This window comes from Erpetoichthys calabaricus, chromosome 8 (assembly GCF_900747795.2).
Source record: "Erpetoichthys calabaricus chromosome 8, fErpCal1.3, whole genome shotgun sequence".
NCBI classification, from domain to species: domain Eukaryota; kingdom Metazoa; phylum Chordata; class Cladistia; order Polypteriformes; family Polypteridae; genus Erpetoichthys; species Erpetoichthys calabaricus.
In genome coordinates, this window is record NC_041401.2 from 57,326,594 (window position 1) to 57,347,099 (window position 20,506).

The window sequence follows — 20,506 nt, forward strand, 5'->3', positions numbered from 1 at the left end:
CTACTGAACTACAGGTAGGTAGGTAGGCGAAGAGAGTCTGCCAAGTGATGAAAAGCTAAACATACTAATGTGATTTTGTAATTATGCTTTATTTATTAATTTATCTTTTTTTAGTTAATATTCACAGCTCAAAATACCTGATATTATGAAAATAATCCTGTAGCAGAATTATGTTTTAAAATATCTGTCCCCATTTTTTTCCAATGTTTTTCTCTCTCTCCCTCAAAATATATAACTGAAACATCATATTCTTTTTGTTCTTAACATCAGCCATATCATATATATTGCATACCAGAGATTTTTCCTGCCTTGCATCCAAATCTGCTTGGGTAGGCTCCAAGTTTCCTGTGATCCTGCTCTGGATAAACAGGTTTAGATAAGGTATATATTGTTCTTAATTTCAGATGCTGTCTCTGTCACTTTGTGCCTGTCCATACTCTTATTAACTGCTCTTGCTCTGTTCATTATGGGTTTACTGTTCTTATGCATGGGCATTTCTTTATTTCCTTCAATACAGCTAGGTGGGGTCTGCACACTGATTCAAGCCTAAGACTGATGTTCTCCCTAAGCCCCCTGATTTTCATGACCACACCTGTCAGAACACAGTAGATTCTGTTTTCTAATTTTTGATATCTTTTCAGGCCTGCGGGATGCAAAATTGTCTATAAATGGTTTGTGCCAGAGATGGAATCAGGGATCAATATGGCTAGTAGAAAATAACAAAGCCCCATGTTTAAGATTTTTGAATGCAATATTGAAGCCATTCATTATAAACACTTTATCGTTGGAGCAGGATGTTGTATGCTGTAGACATTTAGAATAAAAAACCCTCACACCTTAAAATTAACCTAGCTTTCATTACAAATTGGCCCATTCTGGACAAAGAAAAAAGAAAAAAATGCCAATAGGCAGCGCAGATTTGTTCAGCACAAATGACAGAAAATATTTTGTAAATTATAAAATTGTGTAAAATTATTCATATTCAGTACCTGGTTTTGATTGGTTTTGTTTTTGTCTGATAAAAACAAGCATAAATAGTAAACTGTTGTGTTGTGTAGTAAGCTTCCACTAACATTAAACTCATTATATCCAATCCCATTAAGTGTACAGTTCTATCTCATTGTCCCACAAAAACTAAACTCCATAGTAGCTCTTTAAACGTACCATAATTACTAAAACTGAAACTAATATATATAAAAATAAAATAGAAATGTCTTTGTAAAATAAAAACTAAATTAAAACTAAAAATACTTGATGAAAGAAAACTAAAACTAAACTGAATTTCCAAGTAAGGTCAGAAAAAATACAGAAATAACTAATATAAAAAGGCAAAACTATAACCACCTTGGTTTGAGGATGGAGTGCTTAACCTAAAGTGGTTAAAAACTATTAGAACTGTGACCTATTCCGATGCTTCTTCAGTAAAATGTACAAATGCTTACTCATATTGGTACTTCAGCTAAGTCATGGTCTTCCTTTGGCAAAGACACAGATTAGAACAGAGAATTTAATAACTGAAATGGAAAAAAAAAATATGGAAGAAGCTTTCACAATAATTGCCTGACTGGGCCGTAATTTTCTTTAAATCAGCATAAGTATAAAAAAAAAAAAAAATCTAGCATACTTGTTTAAACTTGGTATTAGCAGTAACCAGCAAGCCCGCGATTCTCGAAAGAATCGCAAATCCAAGAATGGCAATCACTTTCTGTTCCCTCCGATACTTGTAGGGATGAAATATCATGGAGGGTGGATGCGTCCTGGGAAAGTTCATGTAATTAAATAAACATATTTGTACTAAAGAGGTTTCTTTTTGGAGCTGTGACTCATCTGGTTCTGGTGTTTCAGAAGCGCGTTATAGGCGCATTTGTTTATTGTTTTTATCCATGCAGTCTCTTTTTTGTTTTTCTATGGCTGTGTCGTCAGCGAGCAGTCGTTTGCTGATGGCGGTGGATTCGCGTGCTGAAGTGACCGGTGCGGTGGTGTGGGCGGTCGCGTTCGGGCGGCTGTACAACCTGGCGTGCAAGCTTTACCTCAGGTTTAGTTCACAGGTCGTAGCCATGGTAAAGTTTTCATTTAATTAAATAAACATATTTGTACTAAAGCGGTTTCTTTGTGTGTGCGCCTTCGTTCATTGTTTTTATCCATACGGGCTCGTTTACAGGTCGTAGCCATACGGGCTCGTGTTTGTATTACTAATCGTTGAGCTCCTTCCATTTGGAGCCGTGACTCCTAGCCTCTGTGTATTGTTTTTATCCATGCGGTCTCGTCATTGTTGTTCTGTGGCTGTGTCGTTAGGTAGAAGTCGTTTACTGTTAGAAAGCATACTCCAACTTACACACACTGACTGCTGGCACAGTGGATTAGAGCAGGTGTAGTTTACAGGTAGTGGTGTTTGGGCGCCACGTACTGACTCTGGGAACTACGGGCTCGGTGTTGTATTACAAATCGTTGAGCTCTTTCCATTTGGAGCTGTGACTCCTTTGCCTCTGCTGACACCGACTGCTGGCACAGTGGATTAGAGCAAGTTTAGTTTACAGGTTGTGTTGTTTGGGCATCACCTACTGACTCTGGGGCGCTGTGGCGCAGTGCGCATGTGCTTCGGTGCATCCGCCGTGCAGAAGACTGTGAGGTAAAATGGAATAATGCAATTTTCAGTTTCATGCTCTCGTACAACTGCTTTCTATAGGATGCAAATCGACACAACCACCAGCGACTTTAAGTGAAAAGGCAAGATCGGCTAAAGGCTGATTAATACTTCTGTGTCAAACTTACTGTGTCAAGCTTACGCCTTAGCTATGCAAGGACATTACACTGTCAAGAGCAGTTTGTATTAGCTCCACAAGCACATGCCTGAATGCTAGCTGGCAGTGTTTGTGGTATACAAGAAAAGAAAACAATCCATTAAAATGCAGGTAGTTTTGGCCTTCCAGGATCAGCACTCCGCTTGCTACACATTTTCTAGGAACACATTTGTTCCACACATATTTCCAATTTTTTATACACTTAGTGACTTTCAAACCGGAAGACAAATGGAAATGCATTTCAGGAAATACGCAGTTAACCAAACTGGCCACTAAGACTCAAAGGCATCTGCAAAGGGTTTACGTCAATGCAACTCAAAGTCACATTTTTGAGGAATCAGACTACACAGGCGATGATGCGGGGTCAACGCAGAAGTATGAATTAGCCTTTGACCTTACTAACAGAAGGTAGGAGGAGCATGCTTTGCTATATCTCTAGCAAGTGGGAAAAACTACTTCATCTGATAGGTAAGAAACACAACCACTTAGAGACCACACAGGGCAGGAAGTCTGTAATGCTAGTACACAGCTATTATTCTGGTCTGTGTAGCATCATTTATTATCTCTGTGAAAGAAAATATTTCCTGTCTATGTTAGATTTGTTGGGGCAGTGAAGAGTGATGAGGCATCTTCAAGGTGGTACAAGATTCCCCGGAAGAGTAGAGTCTGTAAAGATCTGGCAGAAGTATATCAAGGAGACCAATATGAATTTGGAAAGGGATATAACATGGTACAGTAATCCCTCCTCGATTGCGGGGGTTGCGTTCCAGAACCCTCTGCGAAAGGTGAAAATCCGCGAAGTAGAAACCATGTTTATATGGTTATTTTTATATTGTCATGCTTGGGTCACAGATTTGCACAGAAACACAGGAGGTTGTAGAGAGACAGGAACTTTATTCAAACACTGCAAACAAACATTTGTCTCTTTTTCAAAAGTTTAAATTGTGCTCCATGACAAGACAGAGATGACAGTTCCGTCTCACAATTAAAAGAATGCAAACATATCTTCCTCTTCAAAGGAGTGCGCGTCAGGAGCAGAGAATGTCAGAGAGAGAGAGAGAGAGAGAAAAAAGCAAACAAAAATCAATAGGGCTGTTTGGCTTTTAAGTATGCGAAGCACCGCCGGTACAATGTGAAGGTAGTCTTTCAGCATTTTTCAGAGGAGCGTCTGTATCCTCTAGGTCAGTGTGCGAACAGCCCCTCTGCTCACACCCCCTCCGTTAGGAGCAGAGAATGTCAGAGAGAGAGAGAGACAGAGAAAAACAAACAAACAATCAAAAATCAATATGTGCCCTTCGAGCTTTTAAGTATGTGAAGCACCGTGCAGGAAGCATGTCGCTTGATAAAGCAGCTGCACAGAATGGAGCAACGTGAAGGTAATCTTTCAGGATTTTTAGACGAGCGTCCGTATTGCCTAGGGGTGCGAACAGCCCCCCTGCTCACACCCCTTCCGTCAGGAGCAGAGAATGTCAGAGCGAGAAAGCAAACAACCAAATATCAATACGTGCTGTTTGATCTTTTAAGTATGCGAAGCACCGTGCTGGAAGCATATCGCTTGACAAATCAGCCATATATAAGCCCAGCAAGAAAGAGAGCAATGTGAAGGTAATCTTTCAGCGTATATTGAGGAGCAGCCGTATCCTCTAGGGGTGCGAACAGCCCCCGTGCTCACAATATATTTGAGGAGTTTTATTTAATACGTAATACGTGCTCTGGTTGGGTAGCTACTCAGCCATCTGCCAATAGCGTCCCTTGTATGAAATCAACTGGGCACATCAACTGAGGAAGCATGTACCAGAAATTAAAAGACCAACTGTCCGCAGAAATCCGCGAACCAGCGAAAAATCCGCGATATAGATTTAAATATGCTTACATATAAAATCCGTGATAAAGTGATGCCGTGAAAGTCGAAGCGCAATATAGCGAGGGATTACTGTACTTAGAAAGGCAAGAACAATGAATCAGCCCATAAAAATGATGGTGGCCTCCTATGTAGGGGAGTACCACCAAGATTGGGATTAATGGCTTCCACAGCTCTGGTTTTCCATTAATTTGGCAGTGCATAAAGCTACTAGTGAAACCCCTGCTATGGGACACCAATTAAAAGGCCCTCTTAACCCTCTAAATCTTTTCATTTTGTAATTTTCTTTTCTACAAAGTACTTGCTCAAGTATGGTATAAAGGGTGGGTAGCACTGCTGCCTTACAGTAAGGAGACCTGGGTTTGTGTCATGGGTCCTCCCTGTGTGCAGTTTGCATGTTCTCCTTCTAATGGTCCAAAGACATGCAGGTTAAACGGACTGGTGACAAATTGGCCTCAGTATGTGTTTTTTTTTTTTGTGCTAACACTGCAATGGACTGGCTTTAATCCTGTCTTGTGCTAACTGAAGTAAGGTATTACCGTAGATACTCGCATGTAAGTCGAAAAATTTATGCCTTAAAATTCATTCAAAAAAACAGAATCGACTTATCCACAGGGAAACACAACTGTCCATAGAATTTGGGTAATGACATTGTACACTCAACGCTTCATGGTGTTAAGTCACCGGTCACCTGCCGTTTCCCATGGTCTTTGAAATAATTATAAGCCAGCAATACTATTGCTAATTAGCTAGTTTTTTTTTAAATTTCATTAAATAATTCTTTAAACTGTGAAATACTTGAATTTGAGCATTAGCTTTTGCAGGATTTGGATAACAAACATACCATTAGCTGCCACGTGCAACCAGATTTGGAATCAAAAGAACCAAGGCAACGTATGCTATTAATGCGATGCAAGCGCAGCCCGCGATTCAAAAAATTTCTCTGCCTACCTGTTTGTCTCATCTGACAGTAGCTGAAAAGCAGCATCATTGAGAGAGCAGCCTGAAGTAGTCCAGCAGTGGGTGATCTGTCGTGTCCAACAGCAAGCCATGCTGTCTTGTGAAGTCCGGTAGCCAGTTCGGCTCCCACGGATCAATGTCTGGGTATTCCTTCCACGCGAACCTTGCCATAGCTGCATTGGCTGCACGAATGCGTTCAGCTGGCAGCCGATCAGCTGGCGCGGCATCGGCTGGTGTCCAATCAGCTTCTCACGCTCTTGCTCGTTTCTGGATCACTGTCAATAAAATCCGATTCTGAAAAATCAGAGCCCGACTCAGCGATAATGTGCAAAACATCGTCTGCCGAGTGTTTTCTTTTCTGCACTCGCTTCGCTCCCTTGTGACATCGACGCCATCTTGCCTTTGTTTACATTTTGCAACTCATGCACACGCAAGGATTAGTTGCAGAGTCAACGAGTCTAGCATTTCTCCAAGCACAGAGGGAATGCCTGTGACGTGACAGTGAGTTTTGTCGCCATTAACAGCTGATTGTCACCTCTATCTCTGATAGCTGTCAAGTTTTATCCATCAATTTTCCAACCCACTGAAGTTTGCTGGAGCCAATTGTCAAGTTTTACCCTTGACTTATACGCGGGTCATAACAAATTTCGTAATTTTCGGCTTAAACAATACACTCGACTTATCTGCGAGTATCTACGGTAATATGCATTTTCTTCATGGTATAAATTTGTCCATTGAGAAACACGAACCTCTTAAAGTGTGTTGTAAAGCCCAATAAAGAAGTCTGCATATTTACAGCACTGAAAACCTCGTACTTTAGGAGAAAACAGCCGAGTAAAGATTACAAAATAGTTTTTTGTATAGTTTAGCTGTAAAATAATTCTGTCAAATAATTTATTTGGAAATAGTGATTACTATATTTTATGTTGCAAATGTAATAAAACACCTTGCCCAAAATATTGATATTTTGCCAGTTTCTGCAGCCTTTCTTTGGATTTAATGTTCTGCATTTGCTGGACTTTATACTTGTTTGTTTATTGTGATGCACTGCATAAGAGTAATGCCTTTTAAATTAATTTGTTACAGTATCACATTGGCACTAAGGAAAAACTAGAAAAAAATAATACTAGCTGTCTAAAGACTACCATGAGCAAAAAAAAAAAAATAAAAAAAAAAAGTTTTCTAACTGGAGATTTTACTTACCTTTTGGCATCAACTTTAATTGCAACAAAGGAGTCCCTGGCTGCTTCAACGACTCTGGCATTCTCCCAGGTCGAAACCATCTCTGTCGATTGTTCATCGTCACCTGCAAAATTTATTGTAACACGTTATTGTAAAACGTCTCAGCAGGGCAAAAGGAGCACTAACACTATACATTATTGTGCACTCTTACTTTGCAGGCACTTTTTAGGAACTGAGATAGTAGTGAATGCGTATGTAATGTTTGTGCCTTTCAACACATTTAAGCATATGCACACATAAAAATACATATTTATATATATATATATATATATATATGTATATACACACACACAAATAATATATATATATGCATACACATATACATACTGACGTGCAGTCAGCGCTTGGGAAGTTTAACTACATTGCGGACATTGCGCACAAGGCCAGGCTACGCCCTCCGAGACTCTTAAATAGGAAAATGCAGGGTCAGATAATGAACGTATGGATGGTCCTGCATGACGTTTTGAAATCCGCTCAATACAATTCGGGATGTCAACGCCTACCCTAGCAGCATCAGGCGCAATGTAGAAACTAAGACAGAACGGGACGCAAGTCCCGATAATAATAATAAAGGATCCCAGGCAACTACCAATAAGCACAGTATAATAACTGCATTAAACATTAAGAGTTGAATCAAACCCTTAATACGGTAACTTTAATAACTAATACAGGAATGTTTTCTGATGTCGTCAAACTGCAATATTACATTTACGCTTCCAAGACGATGATTTATAACACGACTCTTTAAAAGAAATGGGAACAACGCGATTTTAAGTCAAAACTACTGAACCTTCACGTTTTTACAGACATCAACGCACAAAGTTGTACGGTGTAATAAGGACCAAGGCCGAGGCGATGCTCAACAGTTCACTTAAGATGTCACCGTAACCTTAAGAGGTATTTTCAACATTAATCACAGGTATTTTAGCTCTCAACGTATTTTATTATTCAACTTCATTTGATGCTTTAATTAGCTATTCAAGGAAAACTACAGCATAACAAATTGTGTGTTGCCAATGTCAAACTTAACGCGCAAAACTAATTTAAGACAGCAAAAGTCCTCACAAACAAACAAACGACAACCACGACAGAGCGCATTTCCTGTTAGGCCTCGTCTATTTCCAGTCAGTCAGTAATCACCAGTTGACGGGAAAAAATGTTAAGAAAATACCTTTAATAAAGACGACAAAAACACAGTTCTTCTCCTTGCTCGAAGCAATAGCTGAAGGTACGGAACCCTCAAACCAAAGCATTTTAAAACAGTTGTTTCCAAACCCCCCCGCCTAGCTGGTGCAATACTCGGTGAACAGCTGTGACGGACTGACACCTCAAGCAGGCACTACTGAATCAGCGTAACGCCGGTGCGATGCACGATGGGAAGTGAAGTCCGCAAGTAGGGCGCGGGATTCTGGGAGGTGTAGGTCATTTCTGCGTTTTCATTCGCAGAAGGTGTCTTAACGTTAAACTGCACGAAATGATCATTTGAAACTATCACCCAGAATGTCAGTTAAAAGAGGTAATGTTTGTTTATCCTTAGACTCATTCTATATTTATTTACCATTGGCTGCAGCGAAAAACAGGTTGATGTGCCCATGAACGCTAGCTGAGCTTACGTTGGATTCGAGATGATAAAGATGTTTCAATAGTGTATGTGTACACATATGTTAACATATAACTGTAAAAGACCCTCAGTTGCAAGATGTTTCCTTGTTTGATAGTCAAGTGACTTTGATGTTATTAAAACAGGTGCACGGTGATGCGCATGGAAACAGTGTAATTAAATATATTATACTCTGCATATATCCTGTTTTTATTTTTGGCTTACTCTCAAGAGTACATTGATAATAATTTTGCCGTTGCAATAACATTTAGTCTACACACCAAACGGTTATGAGCTCAGGACACATGCGAACTAATTAGCATTGGCAAGTAATTTTGAGAAAACGGGATGGTGCGTATGGCTGATGCACAGGCTGCTGGAATCAACAAAGAGAGAACAGGCTAACCGGTGGAGTAGGTCAGCATTCGAAGGACATGAAAACTACCAACTGTGGGAAACAAAGAACATTTCTGGGCCATCTACAGTTACAAGGGCTGAAGAAATGATATTGCACTGAGCTAACTGGAGATGAAGGCAGAGAGGAAAATGCCGAAAGAAATGGTGAGGCTAATGCTGACTTAATACAGTATCTGGACAATAAGAGTTATACGGGAAACTGCAGATGACGGCAGAAAAGCATTAAAAATCTTAAGAGACTATTAAGTTATGAAGACTGAGAAATATAGTATGCATCAGATGATCACGTGATGAGAATATGGGTACAAGAAAAGCCCAGCACTGTAGTGTGAAGCCTTGCAGATATTGTGTGCTGCAGTTGTGGTCAGAAAGGACCTATCATCCGAGCATGTCCAAACAAGCATACCGGACAGACCCAGTGGTGTAGCTGGTGCAAAAGTAAGACACACAGAGATGCAATGTGCCAAAGGAGGCAACAGAACAAAAACAACACAAAGCAAATGGCTGAGGACAACAACGGATGCACTTATGCTTACAAGACAAGTGAAAACCTGAGTTAACCAAAGGTGAAGCTGAAGAGCTTGATGAACTACACAGGAGTGACTTCACACATCATTACAAACATTAAAGGGTTTAAAACATTTGACGACAAGCAGCCAGGGAAGCACACCATGGAATTGGCTGAGGAAACAAGAACCAGAGGAGCCACACAACGGAGAAGAGATACAGAGGTGAAGCTTATTGACAGAAAAGGATGACAGTGCACAGTGACACTTAGAGACACACTGTACTTTCCCTCATAACAATAGAACATTTTCTCTGTGAAAGTAGTGATGGCCAGTGTGATCTTCCAGCAAGAAAGAGATGTAATTCAGCTGAAAGACAGTAATTTATTGGACATCAAAGAGTTAAACAGACTGTACTTCTTAAACACTGGATTTGCTGGTGTGTTTTGGGTCATTGTCCTGTTGCAGCACCCAAGATCGCTTCAGCTTGAGTTGACGAACAGATGGCCGGACATTCTCCTTCAGGATTTTTTGGTAGACAGTAGAATTCATGGTTCCATCTATCACAGCAAGCCTTCCAGGTCCTGAAGCAGCAAAACAACCCCAGACCATCACACTACCACCACCATATTTTACTGTTGGTATGATGTTCTTTTTCTGAAATGCTGTGTTCCTTTTACGCCAGATGTAACGGGACATTTGCCTTCCAAAAAGTTCAACTTTTGACTCATCAGTCCACAAGGTATTTTCCCAAAAGTCTTGGCAATCATTGAGATGTTTCTTAGCAAAATTGAGACGAGCCCTAATGTTCTTTTTGCTTAACAGTGGTTTGCGTCTTGGAAATCTGCCATGCAGGCCGTTTTTGCCCAGTCTCTTTCTTATGGTGGAGTCATGAACACTGACCTTAATTGAGGCAAGTGAGGCCTGCAGTTCTTTAGACGTTGTCCTGGGGTCTTTTGTGACCTCTCGGATGAGTCGTCTCTGCGCTCTTGGGGTAATTTTGGTCGGCCGGCCACTCCTGGGAAGGTTCACCACTGTTCCATGTTTTTGCCATTTGTGGATAATGGCTCTCACTGTGGTTCGCTGGAGTCCCAAAGCTTTAGAAATGGCTTTATAACCTTTACCAGACTGATAGATCTCAATTACTTCTGTTCTCATTTGTTCCTGAATTTCTTTGGATCTTGGCATGATGTCTAGCTTTTGAGGTGCTTTTGGTCTACTTCTCTGTGTCAGACAGCTCCTATTTAAGTGATTTCTTGATTGAAACAGGTGTGGCAGTAATCAGGCCTGGGGGGGGGGCTACGGAAATTGAACTCAGGTGTGATACACCACAGTTAGGTTATTTTTTAACATGGGGGCAATTACTTTTTCACACAGGGCCATGTAGGTTTGGATTTTTTTTCTCCCTAAATATAAAAACCATCATTTAAAAACTGCATTTTGTGTTTACTTGTGTTATATTTGACTAATGGTTAAATGTGTTTGATGATCAGAAACATTTTGTGTGACAAACATGCAAAAGAATAAGAAATCAGGAAGGGGGCAAATAGTTTTTCACACCACTGTATATATGGAACAGCCAGAAGGATTTGAGGTTGAATTTGAGAAAGGAGGAAAGTTGGTGTGCATATTAGAGAAATCATTGAATGGGTTAAAGCAATCAGGCAGGAACTGGTACAAAATGTTACATAATCACTTGTGTAAAAATGGATTCATTCAAAATCCAGCTGACCATTGTGTGAATACCAAAAGAAAGTGGATGTGACAAAGTGACGCTCATTATTTGGGTTGACAATTTGATACTAGCTTCAATTGATGAAAAGGCAATGAAAAATGTAAAAGAAAAGCTCACAGAGAAGTTGAGAATGAAAGACCTGGGAAAACAAACATTTCTTAGGAATAATGTTTGAGCAATGGGATGATTTTGTAAACCTAAAAGAGGTACCAAAAGACCAAAAGAAGTATATAAAGAAAATTTTGGAAAGGTTTGATATAACAGAATGTAAACCAAGAACTTCATCCTGTAAGCAGAATCTAAATTACAAACCAGAAGTATGATAAGTCAGTGGATTCCAGAAAATTTGGAGAACTAGTTGGCAGTTTGATCTATCTAATGACATGTTCTAGACCAGACATATGTTTTGTCATCAGTAAACTGTCACAGTACAACAGTGGGTGACAGCAAAATGTGTTACAATATTTGAAAGGAACTGCTGACTATGCTATATGCTATAGAAAATGTGGAAAACTACAGGCCTATAGTGATGCAAATTGGGCAGCAAATGCAGATGATAGACACAGCATGAATCAGAATCACTTTATTGCTAGCATCTGAAACACACCAGAAATGACTTTGGTTAGGTGCAAAACATGGGATGCAAGACATTACCATTTCAAGACAACAAGATTTCAACCCATCATCAACTCAACACTGTGAAAACCACTATACAAATACAATTTTTGAAAAAAACATTAACAAATTTCAATAGTTAACTCAAATAAATAGAAAAACTATGCAAAATAATATAAATATCAAATAGTACAAATTGAGCAAGAATGAAGTATTTACGGATAGACAAACAACACAGTTACCAGTATATTTTGCAAAAACAATTAGGAGTAACTCTATGTAAGTTTATTTAGGATCTGAATAATTCGAGGAAAGAAGCTGCAGAGATGGGGTGTAGTTTGGGTTGCAATAGACCTGTACCTCCATTGTGATGTCACTTTAATGAACTGGTGGCTGCTGGGGTGGGTGGAGTCAGCTGCAATATTCCTTGCTCTCTTTTTTTCCTCTGGTGATGAACAGATCTTGTAATGTTCGATGACAATAGCCATTGATTTTCTCAGCCAAACAAATCACCTGCTGTAACTGAGTTTTAGAAAGAGAGAAAGCAGAAGGAAACCAACTGGTGATGGAGGACGTCACAATACTCGGAGTAAAAATTTTACAATATACGCCTTGATATGCCAAGCTTCTTGAACTGATGAAGGAAGGACAGTCTCTGCCTGGCTTTCTTGATGGTGGAGGTGATGTGCTTATCCAATTTTAATGTATTAGTAAAATAATCTCCAGGAATTTAAATGACTAATCCACAGACACAGTCTGGCAATTAATTTGCAAAGGTTAACAGTGAGTGAGTTGTTGGCAGAAATCAATCATCATGACTGGATTCTGCTTAGGTCTAAGTAAAATAGTGGGCTTTCATGGACAACAAAGAAGAAATCCACTGTGGCATTATCTACATGTGGCGCTGAGTATATAGCAATTACCACCACAGTACAGGAGAGTATGGAGTACAGGATGAGATAATCCTGCTGTTAGATGAAATAGATTGTGAAACTCACCATGAAGCAGTGGAAATATATGAAGATAATCAAGGAGCAATTGCTCTAGCAAAGAACCGTGTAAGCAGACAGAGGTGTAAACATGTGGACTTTAGATACCACTTTATCAGAGCTATGCTAAATAATGGAAAAATTACTCTGGAGTATCATGCAACAGAACAAATGGTTGTTGAAATTATGACAAAACCTGTAACAAAGATGAAGTTTCAAAAGTTCAATGGATTTATATTTGGCATGTAAACTGTGAAGTCTGTTTTTGTTTTCATGGAAGGTCTGGAAAACTATTATAACAAGAATGCATAGCAATGTGAAAGCAAGTTGAGGTGTTATGACTGTAAAATTCTCTCAATTGCAATATATGTTTCCTTGTTTGATAGTCATGTGATTTTGATGTTATATATTTAAAAAAAAAAAAAAAAAAAAAGGGAGGGGGAGCGGTGGTGTGCATTTTCTTACCATTGCATGAACATTTAGTCTAAGCATCAACATCATCTTTCTTTTTTCAGTTCTCTCCAGCATTTCATGTATTGTTGAGTGCTTCTTGCCTTATGACACTTCAACAGATACAGATAATGTGCTTATTTGGATGAAGAGCAGCTGTTTTATCACAAAATTGAGTTTGCCATATATGTTTTTAGAAACAGCAAAATGAAGTAACAATTCCAAGCAAAAATAGAAAATTAATGCTGTAAATTATAAACCTACCCATTTACTATTTTTCTTATTTATTTTTTCCATTACAGAGGTGTGGAGAAAGGTGATATGGTGGCATCATGGTTTCCATCGTAGCCTCAAGGATCCTGGTGTGCTTGTGTGAATCTCACATGTGGAGTCAGATTTATAAAACTTATGTACACATAAAAAGAGCCCAGAAATGAGTGTATGTAACTTTCCATGCAAAAATTGGGATTTAAAGAAAACTTGATGGGAGAACTTCCATATATTTAAGACAACTTTGACCCATCCCTACACAACATTTTACAGAAGGTGGGAAATGGCGAGACCCTTGGTCAAGTAGGGAAATGCAGTCAAGCCAGCTAAATGACGACTCACGCGCCTAATAGTTCAAATCACTGGAGCCATTATTAAAATGTGTGTAGATGTGACAAACATATTAAACCTCAAAAGTGAAGAATATGATGTATGGACTATTTTAGTTCCCTTTTAAGAATGCCAATGGTGCTTATTTGTACTAAAGAACGTTTTTGCTTTTTCGTCAGTTTATATAGCCGTCTGATAGTGCGGGTTAGCTCCACACCCCTTGGACTTTCATGGAACCTCTTGTACCCGCCACCGTCAATAACATAACCAAGATTTGTTTGGGCAAATCAGGACATACACATCCAGCCAAGGGTTGGTGCAAAATTGAATTAGTGCTTTTATTTAAAAAAAAAAAAAAATGAACAGTGCAGTGTGCAACTTTTCAACAAATAAATAATCCATAAAAACAGTGTGAAGGTTCCTTTAAAACAGTCATGAGCCCCAGTGCTGCCTTCTCTATGTCATCTTCTCCACAGCTTACCTGTGGAAGAAATTAAATTTGGATACATTAATAGAAAAATCTTACCTTAAAATTAGAACCTCTTACCATTAGAAACCAGGCAGGAGAAGAACCATTCTATGCGTCTTTAATAGCATTTCATGAAGAGGGAGCATTCCTCACAAGCAGTCTATTACAGCGTGGTCAGAATGGTCAAAATATTAAGGTAAGGAAATGAATTTACATAACTGTGTCAATCAATGCATACATTTAATCTGGTTAGTTCATCAGCTTATACCCAAATGACTTATATAAAATAAGTCAATTTTATTATTTTTCTGGTTGTTCTTATACCTTTGAGTTGAGCCACTATCCTTGAAATTCCTGTGCATATAGCAACTGTCTATTCTGGTTGTTTACAGGAAATCTGGTGACTTCTTAGTCATCCTTCAGTCCATTTTGAGTATTACATCAACCTTTCTTCTTGTACATATTTTCTTGACCATCTCAGTATTTTTCCAAAACCAATTCTTATATATTTCAATTTTCACACTGCAAACCAAAACACTTAGCTATTGCTATATTTAAATTATATTACCTCTAAATTATTCTCTCACAACCCTATAAAAGATCTGGCAACTGAAGAGATGTCCAACTGACAGGTGCTGTCAACCATTATATCCAGCCTTGGGTCCCCATTACCAGGCCCTTGTTAAACGTGGGGTGCCACACTAAGCCGCACACATCTCCCGCCACCTGTCTCTCAGAGCCTGCGGAACACACTGCATGTCAGTCTGCTCCTACACCCTGGCGATCACTCACTTTTTCTCTCTTCATTTTATTTAACCTTTATCTGTCCCTCATCTTTCTCTCTCTCACTGGCCAGTCTGTTTTCTCTACCCCTTTCTTTCTGTGCAGGCTCCTTTTCAACTATCCTCTCTAATTGGGTGCAGGTGTGACAAGACATTTCCTCCGAGGCACAAGTGAGGTGCCCAACTGATCTGCACATGTATGTGGCACAATGAGCCTGGCAACCCAATTAGTCATGGAGTGAAGCCTGCTTGCACACACCTGCACCCGATTGGAGCCCCAGACATGATTATTTATTTAAAACTGGTTAATGCCACAGACTGTCTCTCACAAGCCTACTTGTTGTCACTTCTCAGGGAACTGGTCAACATGTCAGAAACATGACAGCCAAGCTTCAGCTCCATCATGCCCACTGTACTGGAAGCCATTAAATGACTGATGAGGTTCTACATTCACTTTCCTTATGGTGTTGATGTACATACATTAAACATAACATGTTTTTACCAACATAAAAAAAAACTGCAAACAAAAAAATGCAAGGTTTTCCTAGCATAATCAGGGCAATTAACTAAACTCATATTTCAATAAGGACACCTAATGAGAATGAAGCTTCTTTTGTTAACAGTAAGCAGTTTCATTCGTTTAATGCACAAGTCATATGTGATGCCAAAATTAGACTAACAAATATTATAGCTAAGTGGCTGCAGTCAATCCATGATTTATTTTTTTGAGGTAAAGTAGTGTTGGCAGAGGACTTGCTGATGGTGCTGCATATTATGGGTGTCTTGTTGGTAATGTAACAGGCTGAACCTTCAGTTTTTCATATAGCCTGTATTATTCATTTTAATAGCAGTCATGTCATTATATGTGCCAGTAGCTACCTGCTCAGATTGTGGCACCTCTTTCCCCAGCCCGTAGAGCACACATGAGAGGTGCTACAATTACACGCATGCTCTTGGTGCACTCAGTTACAGAGCACACCCATAGGACTCCTATGGTGGTGGTAACTGGATGAGTCAGGTGGGAGGCTGCTCTACCAGCTAGGTCTACAGAATTGTGATTGCATATGTATGAGGTTCATTAGCATTGTCCATATATGGTAGTTTCATTGTGGCAGCCGGATGGGGTCCAAGGTGCCTTCACATATACACATTTATAAGATGATTGTCACTTTTTTTCTTTTTTATGGCTTAAGTATTTTCCTGTTTTATGGCATACATATACTTTCATGCCTGAATCAATGCAAAGTGTTGTAAATGACATTTACTTATTCTCCCCATGTCCATTTAGATTTTTCTTCACACTTCCCTGCAATGTGTGCAATGAATTAATTATTGAGTTTAACCCAGCACTTTATGACACTTGCAATATATTGTAGATTTGCCCATAAACAACTATCAATTGGAATTTGGAAGGTTTCGAGATGATATGTTACAAGTCAGCCATCCAATGGCGATTTTAGCATGAAAGTTCTTGTGAAGCTGCACAAACTGGGGAAAGACAGAGACACTGACAGAAGGGACAGCACCATCCTGAGGAGCTGTGTATGGTGTGCATGTGTGAGGGAAGCAGAGAGAGAGAGAGAAACAAATGATGAGGCATTTAAAGAGCAGTACTTCTGAGCAGGGCTGGACTGAGATTAAAATTCAGAATGGTGATCTCACACACACCCAGTCTACACCGTAAATGTACACAAACAAAAAAAAAAAAAAAATAAGGCTATGGCATATAAAAGATGGTTTTACCCTTACCTAGAAAGTGAGCAGGTGGCACAGGAGTTCACTGTTCTCTGCAACCTTGTCAGTATACCATTAGTGTCAAGTCCAACAAGAACCTCACTCTCATAAAAGGCCTCCTGTGTAACAGAGGTCTCCAGTCTGATCTTCACAAGCTTCAGTGTAGAGAAGCTTTGCTCATAGGCCACTTGTGTCGCAGACAAGGTCAGCAGGGACTTGTAGCCATAGCCCATAACATGGTAAGCAATCAACAGGTGGTAGCAATGCAGGAAGACATGACAGCACGTGGCACAGTTTTTGCAGGATGAACAATTTCTGCTCATCGTCTCCAGGGTTTAATCAGAATCTTGAGGGTAAATCACCTGATCCCAAGAGTTCCTTCACTCTTCTCACAGAATAAAAGTTTGTTTTTCTTTCCTTTTTTAATCTCACAAATGTCTATACATGCCAAAAACCATATTGTCACATGGATAGTCATGTTTAAACTTTAGTAATTAAAAAAATAGTAATAATAATAATTTTATTTAAATAATACATTTCAAGCACAAGCACTAAGTGCTCTAGAGATCATAAATGATTACAATAAAATCAGACCTCCATACAATCCCATGAATTTTAAAGGAATGAACCCAAAATAAATCTGATAAAGTGCAAACATATAGCAGCAATGTGCCCCCATACACAAAACAGATGAAAGTGATGTTTTAATGCAAAAGCTGTAAACATTGTTAGGGGTAGGCCATCTTCTAAAAGTGAGTTTTGGGGAGGCAATGAAAAGCTGCAGTGAGTGCGCCATTCGATATGGTCGCAACATTTAAGCTTGGCCTACTACTGCTTATGAAAATGTGTCTTCTTATAGACTTTGGTTTCTGAGCATCCATCTTGTAAATATTCACAGACATTCAGAATACACGGTGCTAAAACAGATTTAGTTGTATAATAATGCTTATTATAAAGAAAAAAAAAGACTTACTAGCAAGTGAAACTGTGTTTAAGGTATGCAAGAGTATAACTTGGAAATGGGATGTCTAGGTTGCAGCTAACAACTATGAAGAACTGAAAGTAGATGGGCAGGGCACCATCAGATCCATTTCCAGGTATATCATTAAATAAATAATTGCTGCATTACTACTCCAATTAACACTGTTTATTTCAAACTTTATAGCATGTTTAGGTGACTAACAGATCCTCAGATACCTCAAAATCCGAGCAGTATGTGTCGATGAATTTGTGGATTTTGTAAGACAGCAAATTCCTTAAGAGTTTCCAGTGCGAGATGACCCCTGAATTCTGTCTTTATCTGAATGGGCAGGTTGTGCTCTGCAACAAAAGGCACCAACTCCACCTCTGCTCTGGTCACTTTTTCTTTCTGGCTTTCTTGTTGCTGTGTTGTTAAAAAACATGAGCCTTCCCTGTGCTTTTCCTCCCTACATGATGTGCTCCCTGAAGAAATACAAAATAATTATGCATTTCACAAAATTGTACAGCAGTTTTTATTTATAATACAGTAGTGGATTAAAACTGATAAATAGCATATCACAGTTGTTGTCTTTTTCAGTTTCTATTAGTAATTACTTTAGCAAGAAAGAGAAATTAATTTCACTCATCTGAGAAATACATCTACAATTTTCTTATTCACACTCATGTATTTTATATAACTACTTACTTATATAATTCTAAAACCACACTCACCTCAACACATGCTTTGTAATTGCTTAAACCACTGCTTGTTTTCGAAAAATCACTGTTACAAACAATGCAACAAGCTAATGCAACATTATTTTTAACAGGTTTAAGGCAAAGGCTTTTGTGTACTCCAACGAAACATTAGTTGTATTTTTTCTTTTTAAGGGTGGTCTTTCATTTCATCATGATGTGTAAACACATACTGAAAAAGTCAAGAGCCACACTTCAGATGCGTGCATTGTGTAATGACAGAATTATCCATAAAGGGATTCACTCCTGGAATGTCCAGGAAGACTTGGGATCTCTGAATGCCTACACTTGACACCACCACAGACTGAAATAAGTCTCTAATTTTGCTACAATTTGCAGCTTTGATATGCAGGACTTTCCTCTTTTTTTCACTCTCGCAGCTCCTCCTGGCTGTTTTCTTTCCATCGCTATCAATTCATTAGTGTACTCTCCTTCTCTCTATGGTAATGTTCTGCGTTGTTTTCAGGTTGGGGAAATAAAAACACCGTGCAGGGCACAGACAGGCCAGGCCATCGGGAGAAAACTGCCTAAACCCATTGGCCAGGGTATGAGATCATTGGTGATCATGGGGAAAAATCCAGGCTTGGATCATCTCATGCAGCTAGGGAAAATGAAACACAGTAACTCCAACTGTGTGGTTTAAGACAACCCGGCAGTGTGACTGTGGAAGAGGAAAGATCATTGGAAGATGCATGGAAGTGACATAATTAGTTCAACAAAGATCATTGGTCTGGGATTTCAATTAATTTTAGGATAGCTGCTCCTTATTTGGAAGGTCCAACTCTTGGTGAGCCAGTATGGTGTACAGCCTACACAAAGAAGACAAAAGAACACTGCAGGTATCTCCATGGAAAGGTGATTGGAAAACTCAAGAGGATGAAGACAAGAAGATATCCAAAACACTGACTATCCCTTGGAGTCTAGTTTAATCAAGCATTAAGAGATGGAAAAAGCATGGCATGGCTGTAAATCTGTCTTGATCAAGCTGTCCACAAAAAGTGAGTGATCATACAAGAAGACAATTAGTGAGGGAGGCCACCAAGAGACCCATGAGAACTCTGAAGGAGTTACAACTATGGTGACTCACATTCAAGCTTCAACTATGAATACTACGGCTATACGAAGACTATGGACAATTTGTTATTAACATCGTGAAACTAAGGACTACTTGCCTGACCTACCAATATTTTAAAAAAGTCTTTGCGCTCAATAATATAAAAAAACCCTGAGGTTGTGGGTTTAAATCCTGCCACTGACACTGTGTAACCCTGAGCAAGTCACTTGTCCTGTGTATGCTCCAATTGGAAAACCAACTGTTTCATAAATGTTGTAAGCCAACTTAGATGAAGACGTCCATCAAATAAGTAAATGTAAAAAAAAAAAAAAAAAAAAAAAAAAAAAAAAAAAAAAAAAAAAATTTAGAAGTGGGAGTTAGGCATTTGTGTACCTGCAGTACTTACTAATGTGAACAAAAATGTCTTTGATAAATAGCCCAACTGTCTAATTTGATTCTGCATAGTAAAATGTGAATATTTCCATGGGAGAGAATGCTTTTTATAGGTGCAGCCTATACTGTAAAGGTGGTCACAGCTGCAGATCATTAACTAATCAATTTACTTGATTGGTGACACCTGTCTGTAACTGCCCTTTTCAACTGATATGGATATGGTAAGGCCTTACTTACTTTTCCAAAAGTCTTCTGCATGTTGGTTTATTTTTTTCTAGGATAAGAGATATCAAAGTAGAATCAGATATGTGTTAAGATTCCTTAGGTCCACCTTATTTTAGGTTTTAGGATTAGTTACTTTTTTTAATAGCAGAAGAGTCCTAGGGTGAGCCTATTCCCAGCTTCAGACTTATTATTACATAGACCTGAACTGAGTGTCCCAAATCCCAAGTCTAGCCCTTGTACTTTTACACTCACCAACACATCACAAAGACACAGCTGCAATCTGTAGCTCCACTTGTCACCTTTCTTAAATATCTATGACCCCAGGCAACAAGATACAGTACCAAAACAAGTAAGACA

At 39.1% G+C, this 20,506-nt stretch overlaps 1 protein-coding gene across 1 annotated transcript in view; it reads right to left on the bottom strand.

Moving 5' to 3' along the window:
* ubxn4 (UBX domain protein 4) overlaps positions 1–8,213 on the bottom strand; it is a 51,519-nt gene extending 43,306 nt beyond the window's left edge. The window contains exons 1-2 of the mRNA XM_028806544.2: positions 8,036–8,213; positions 6,826–6,928 (exon numbers count right to left, since the gene is read on the bottom strand). Coding sequence (XP_028662377.2) covers positions 6,826–6,928; positions 8,036–8,117 — 185 coding nt within the window. The 5' untranslated portion in view covers positions 8,118–8,213. The remainder of the gene's footprint in view (positions 1–6,825; positions 6,929–8,035) is intronic.
* Between the last annotated feature and the right edge of the window lie 12,293 nt (positions 8,214–20,506).